The sequence below is a fragment of the Cornus florida genome, unplaced genomic scaffold (genome assembly GCF_030987335.1).
Source record: "Cornus florida cultivar Cherokee Brave unplaced genomic scaffold, ASM3098733v1 CherokeeBrave_3.0.0_Hap2_Chr06, whole genome shotgun sequence".
Classification (NCBI taxonomy): Eukaryota; Viridiplantae; Streptophyta; class Magnoliopsida; order Cornales; family Cornaceae; genus Cornus; species Cornus florida.
The window spans coordinates 66325031-66332570 of NW_026775576.1; the positions used below are offsets into that span (position 1 = coordinate 66325031).

Consider the following 7540-nt stretch of genomic DNA (forward strand, 5'->3'; position numbering starts at 1 on the left):
CTTAACAACTTCCTTCTAGCATCTGGCCTATTGTAACAAGGGTCATTTTGTCCCACATCGGAATCGGATGAGAAAGAGATTGGGTATAAATGGGTGGGTATGCAACTTTACCTAACAATTCGAGCTTTTGGGTAAATGGGCAAGCGCCCACCTGTTACAGTTGGTATCAGAGTCAAACCCAGTCCTTGATCCGGTGCCACGCCAAACGCCCGGCCCGGAAGGCGTCCGGGTGAGTCCACCCGGGTAGGCAGGGTGGCCCAACCGCAACGAGGGCGTTGTGAGTTTGGGTAGGGGAGAATGTAACAATGGTCATTTTGTCCCACATCGGAATCGGATGGGAAAGAGATTGGGTATAAATGGGTGGGTATGCAGCCTTACCTAACAGTTCGAGCTTTTGGGTAAATGGGCAAGCGCCCACCCGTTACACCTATCCATAAACTGCTCCAAAAGTCAAGTCTTCTTCTCAGGGGTGGATAACCTCACAAAGGCTAGCATTGCATCTTTACTTCAATTTGAAATTGGGATCCTACCAATCATATACTTAGGGCTGCCATTATCTTCTTCAGCCATCAATGCAACAAATTGCCAAACACTTGTACAAAGAATCACAGCTAGAGTTAACACGTGAATAGCAAGGTTTCTTTCTTATGCAGAAGGGGCTGTATTGATCAAGATTGTGCTTTACTTAATTGAAACCTACTGGACACAAGCATTTGTTTTACCTTTAGGAGTGATTGAACAAATTAATTAAATCTTGAGAGCATTCTATTGGTCTGGTACTGAGCTTAGGAAAATAGGAGCTAAGGTAGCTTAGAGCGCCATTTGCAGACCAAAAATTTGTGGAGGGCTGGGGTTTCCTTGCCTTGACCTCACCAACAGAGTTTCAAGTCTCAAGCACCTCTGGAGGCTTTGCTGTAGAAAAGGCAGTTTGTGGATAGCATGGACTTACAGGTATCTCATCAAGAATAAATGTATATGGACAGTCAAAGCTTCATCACTGAGTTCAGGATTTTGGAGGAGGCTTCTCAAGTTGAGAGGGATGGCAACGGGTCTTGTGAGGCACAGAATAGGGGCGGGAAATTGCACAAGCATGTGGATGGACTACTGGTTACCTAATGGCCCTATCACAATGCAGCTTGGTCTCTCTGATGTGGAAATTCTTCAACTGGACCCTAGAGTCACAGTTGATAGTCTAATTTCCAACAATCAGTGGGAAGTACCAATCTCTCTCCAACAAATCCCTTTTTTCCAAAGCCAAGCCTTCACTTTACAGCTGCAAAATATCCCACCCCCTTCACATGCTTCAGATAAAGTAGAATGGTTCCCTAGTTCACCCAATGAATACTCTCATAGGCTCACCATGGAGTATTTTACTCCTCCCTCACTGGTTTTTGCTTGGGATTAGCTTGTATGGTTCAAACATCACATCCCAAAGCATGACTATATTGTTTGGCTGGCACTTAAAAAGAGACTTGCCACACTTGACACCAAGCCAATGATGAAGAAACACTACACCAATGCATGCTACCTTTGCCTTGCACAAGAGGAATCACTTGACCATATCTTCTTCAAATGCCAATTTAGCTCCAGAATCTGGGAATTTGTTCAACATGCAGCTGGGTTTTACATTAAATCTGACAGTTGGAATGACTTGATCACTTGGTGTGCTACAATATGGATGCAGGATCACTTCATCACTCACAAGCTGCTAATTTCAAGTGCAATCTACTTCATTTGGCAAGAAAGAAATGCAAGAGCATTCAGGAATAAATCTTCTCCACCTACTCATGCTATTCACCTCATCAAAGGTTGCATCAGAGCACGATTTGCCTCTCTTAAGCTAAAGCACAACTCAGACATTAGGAGGATTACTTCTCTGGAAGGAATGCATCAGTTATTCTTACAAGGTTGTTCATATGCTCATGGCCGGTCATGGTTCCTAATGCAATAGTTCTCTTATCAATTCTTACTGCTACTTGGAGTTCAACAATGAGAGTTCATCCTTGTGAATCAACAATGGGAGTACACATGTTATAACTATGTTTGGAAATTGGGAGTACACATTGCTCTAGCCTGCTGTAGAATCCCCTTCTACCAAGGAACATGTTCCTTTGGTTTGTTTAGTTGGTTGGAACACTTTGTACATATTCTTTTTATTTATAAAAGTTTACCCTTTTAACAAAAAAAAAAAAATAATAATAAAAAGAAAAAAAATAAATAAAAAGAAGAAGAAGAAGATATTAAAGCTATTTTATTCTCCACACAGGTGTACTGTAGTTCCAAATTTATTCCTCTAATGAGTGTCACACAAGAGCTTGAGAGCATGGAGCCTTTAATTCTAAAGAAAATTGGGGCAAAGGGTTTGGGATAAATGTTGCTTGCCAAAGAGAGCAGGTGATCTTGGATTGCCAAATCTCCACACATGGAATGAGAGTGCAATAATGAACCACTTCTAGCACATAATCAAGTCAAAAGGACATGTTGTGGGTAAAATGGATCAACACCTATCTCTTAAAAGAAAGAAGTATTTGGGAGGTCAAGGTCCTGGGCCAATGTTCATAGAACTGGAGGAAAATATTGCTTAGCCTTAAAGATACAATTAAACCACTTGTCAGGGTAAAAATTGGAGATGGTTCAACCTCTAATTTTTGATTTGACAACTGGTGCCACCTTGGTCCTTTGCACCAATTGACATCTCCACAAATGATCTCACTTTCAGGCTATCACAGCAAAACAAAGGTAGGATCCTTCATTACCAACAACTCATGGTCCTTTCCCCCTTCCATACTATCCATCATTCCACAGCTTCAGCATATAACCAACCTCCCCAACCCACAAACCAGCTGCAGTGATGACCACATTTGGATACCGTCACCCAATGGTCAATTTTCCATACCACACTCCATAAAACACTTCAACAAGCACCACCCAACCCTACTTTGGACTCACCTAGTGTGGACCAAACCCTCTATCCCTAAACACTCTTCCACACTCTGAGTGGCAATCCAACAAAAACTTCCTAGCTTGAACAGAAGATGTACAACACGCATTAACTCCACGTTGTGTACCTTTTGCAACACAAAATTAGCCTTGTATCTTTTCTTATTTAATCCAATTTAACTTTAACTTTTCAAAAAAAAAAAGAAACAAAAGGAAAGTATTTAGAATTTAAAATCTTGGGAAAAAAAGAGAGAGAATTCTTCAGATTAAGAGGGAATGAAGAAAAATTACTCAAAATAATATGTCAATCAACGAGTAATTTAAGAAAAGATAAGCAGTTAACAAAAATTTTAAAAAGAAAAGAAAAATGGGAGAACTTTGAAAGAAAAAAAACTTGGACTTTGATTCAAAAAAGGAAAATTTGACCTTTTTGTTTTTTAAAAGGAAATTAAACGAATTTAAAGAGTAACAAAGGGAAGAAAGAAAAATTTAATAGATAAATTTAAAAAATAAAAATTTTAGAATGACCATTATATGAATTTTTCATATCAGATAAAGAAATACAAAATTTAAGAAATAATTTTTAAAAACAAAAATTTTAGGAGGTATTATATATGACTTTTTTCATATATACATATATATAGAAAAATATATAAATTTAGAATATGTATTATAGTAAGCAGACCAAGGGACACGTGCCGTATTTTCCGCCCCACTAATTATGAAGTATTTTTTCACAAGAAAATACCTTTAAAAATTCGCTCAGTAATTAAAAATCACCACCATAAAATAAAATAAAAATAAAAATAAAAAATTAGATTCCAAGAAGCTCAAAAATTTTGGGAAAAAAGAGTATAGGACTAAAACGGTGCCGTTTGGTGTATACTAAATATTGGGGGTGACAAATTATAACACGACACGACAACCCGACACGAGTTAAAAAGTTTTGGGTTTTGAGATACCCCTCGGATCCGAGACACGGGTTGATCAGGCCCAGGCCCAAACCCGAGGGATGTCAAACAATTAATATGTAATCGAATACAGAATACAAGATAAAATAAGAATTAAAAATAATAAGCTGAAAGAATGCTAATTGAAAATTCTTAAAATAATATAATTATTTAAAATTCGTTAAATCTAAACTCCATAGGATTACAACTTGGGAATCCATCCATTGGACCCCTTATTAAAGATTCTCAAACCGAAACTGAAAATAATAGAAATAAAGACTAAAGCTAACATAAAGGAGATTCCTACATAGTCGGAGGAATGAATATCTGTATCTGCTCTGCACGTCCAAGCTCTAACCCTGGAACTGACGAACACCTGAAAAATAAAGAAGTGGGTCAGGCCCACATGCAAGTCCTGATTTACTACAATCCAACAGTAATCCGATACGCAGATACATTCTAGGAAGACTCAACAATATCTAGAGTAGTCCATATAAGTATATAGTACACACTATAGGACGCTCGCTAGTCCAGTAGGTCTGTCTCAGCCTGAATAGAAGGTAACATGCGAATACGCACCCTAAGGTGGGCATGAGTACCTAGACCTACCAGGGAACAACACTTATGTCCAGTTATCCATCCTAGGCAATATATGCGCCCTAACCATGGTTATGAGACTCAAGCTCAAACCACGGCACCATATAATATATATTTAAAGTCCGTACTCCTCCTAATACAAAATACCATCCATCTGTGTAGTGGTCTGATATATGTATAACCAATCCATCCTGAAACCATAGTAGGTCATTCAATTCTCAATTGATATGACACAAGTAGGTGATGGACTTAACCTATATGATTAATCCATACCTTAATCCATGTTAGATAGGACTTAGTATTTAATCTAGTCCATATCTAGTATGTCACCGTCCCATACCAGTACATACCATCCTCTAGTTAATACGGTTGATAATACAGTGTTGAATAGTCATCAACCATTCCCAGAACAAGCACAAATACAGTTTACCATATATATAACCAATTTATGCATCCAATATAAGAATTTGAATCCCAATTACCGTCCATTAATATGGCAAAATAAAACTATACACTTAACTCCTCCGAACAGTGTCATAATAGATACAATTTATAACAGATTTAATCATCAGTTAATCCCCACTAAGCATGCATATTATTAAACAGCAGTATGCTTATAACACAACTGCAAAACATGATTTATAATTCCAAGACATGCAGAGAAACCAACTTATTAAAAATTGAGTAATTACCAATTTATATCAAACCTTACCCCATACAGGTTTATTTTGAAACCTAGGCTAATTCCATCCCAAATTCTTGGATATAAGCTTGCTTCTCAATTCATATATAAGTCTTAAGCAGTGTATTACATCATTTAGTAGCCTTGAAACAGTTTCAGAAACTCAGTCTCAGCCAAACAGTCCATTAAAACTCAGTACGCGCAAAAACAAAAGAGAGAGAAGGCTCTGAAACTTGGAGAGCCTTCTCCATTCAAGGGGAGCCGACTCCCCACCCTTGGGAGCCGGCTTTAGGCTGTTAAGAGCCGGCTCTCAACCCTAGAGAGCCGGCTCTAGCTTTGTGGGAGGCGGCTCCCTCCTTTTGAGAGCCGTCTCTCACACCCTTAAGAGCCGTTTCCCCTGTATTGCTTGTCTTCTCCGACCCCGGTGGTTTCCAGACATTGAATACAGTTATATTACATGTATTAAGGTTCCATCCTCATCCCAGATTGATCACAAGGTAGAATTATACAACTTAGAATTTAATTAAACATCAACTTTTAAAGCAACGATAACAAGATTCAACACTGAACTGTTAAAACAATTGAAACTGGATTTATTCAATGCTTCAATATTCTGATTAAACATGTTTAAAAGATGTAATTAAAACTTAGTTTAATCCCTGGAGTCTTCCTAAGCATACACAGAACACAAATTAAAGGGATAGAGAAGAACAGAGACTTGCCTTTGAATTTCAGATTTGAAATTCTAATTCACCGTCTCTGTGTGACATGTTTGTGTCCTACACTGTAGTTCCCCACTACCACGCTCCTTCCTCCTTGAGTTGCTTTGCTAATCACCCAAGTTCACTTTGTGTTTCCCTTAAATCTTTCTCTCTGTATTCCCCCCATCTCACTGTATAAGTGAATATGGTGAATAGGGTTTTATTTGTAACCCTAAACCAACGTATAACAACATATATATAGACACTACAGAAACCCTAAGTCCATAAAGATATAACTCGGCCCATAGATAAACCTAGGTTATAATCACGTCGGCTACCTATGTAAATTTAAACCTAACTTATAAACCTAACTTACAATAAGCAAGTAAATTAAAAAATGAAAACAATTAATTAATAACAATTCTATCAGGTAATTAAATTAAATAATACAATTTAATGAAAATTAAAGCCAAATAAATAATTAAAACAATTAACTCAAATAATCACAATTAATGTAAATAATTCAAATAATTAATTAAATCAAAGAAAACAAGTAAACCAAATAATTAATTCAAATAATACAAATAAGTCAAGTAAGTCAAATAATTAAAAAGTCAATTAAAACATAAATTAAATACCAGGACTATCCTTTTGAAATTAGGGGTATTACAGGTTTGGCATAAATAGGTTTGGGTCATAAAAGGGTTGACACAATTAACCCGTTTACTTAACCGTGTCGGGTTAGGGTTGAGGGGTTCAACCCATGTAACCCGTTTATGACCCATTTAACTCAACATATTATAATCGTAAATATAAGCTATGTAATATGTTACCTGTTTAAACCCGATTACTATGGATAATTAAGTTATTTCAACATAAACCTTGTCTATACCTTATAATTTTTCTTTTTATTTTGAATATTGGGTTAATTATGACAATTTTTTCTATTATTTTATACTTGATTAAATATTAAATGTCTCGTTTTAATAAACAGGTTATTAAACGGGTTAACACGATTACCTGTTTAATAAATGGGTTGGGTTAGTGTTGAGATTCTTGACACGATTATTAAATGGGTTGGATTTGGGTTTACTTATTTAGTATAATACTTTTACATCGACACGACACGAACACGACCTACGAACACAAATTGCCACCCCTACTAAATATATATACACACACTCGACTCTCCTCCAAACACTCAAGCCCGTTCTCTCAAGATCCGTGGTTTATGTCACCACAAACCCTCCAAACACCACAAACCCTCCATCTAAAGTGTCCGAAAGGTTCGTATTCTCTCAAACTTTTTGATTAAGTAAAGGTTTTTTTTTTTTTTTTTTATTATTATTTTTTTTATGTGAGAAATAGTGATGTGGATCTTCTTTTCCATGTAATGAAAAAATTTGTAAGTTTCAGTCTTTGTATATATATATTTTCTTGTGAAAATTGGGAACAAAAACCTACAGTCTAGATTTCTTCTATTTCCAATTTTGTTAATTTCTTTTAAATTTTCAGTTTGGGTTTACACAGGACAACGATGGAGGTATTTATTTATTTATATTAATTTCAAGAAAGTAGGATATATATTAATAAAACTAATGACCAGATGATACCCAGTGGGGGGTGGGTCAGTGGTTTTTTTCTCTAGAAGTCCATACCAAGTGGAAGTG

General features: G+C 36.5%; 1 protein-coding gene across 1 annotated transcript; it reads left to right on the forward strand.

Annotated features, from left to right (window-relative positions):
- Window positions 1–1039: 1039 nt before the first annotated feature.
- Window positions 1040–1951, forward strand: LOC132314234 (uncharacterized). Its single transcript, XM_059813121.1, has 2 exons — window positions 1040–1387; window positions 1469–1951. The coding sequence occupies exons 1-2, from the start codon at window positions 1040–1042 to the stop codon at window positions 1949–1951; spliced, it is 831 nt and encodes a 276-aa protein (XP_059669104.1).
- The last annotated feature ends 5589 nt before the right edge of the window (window positions 1952–7540 follow it).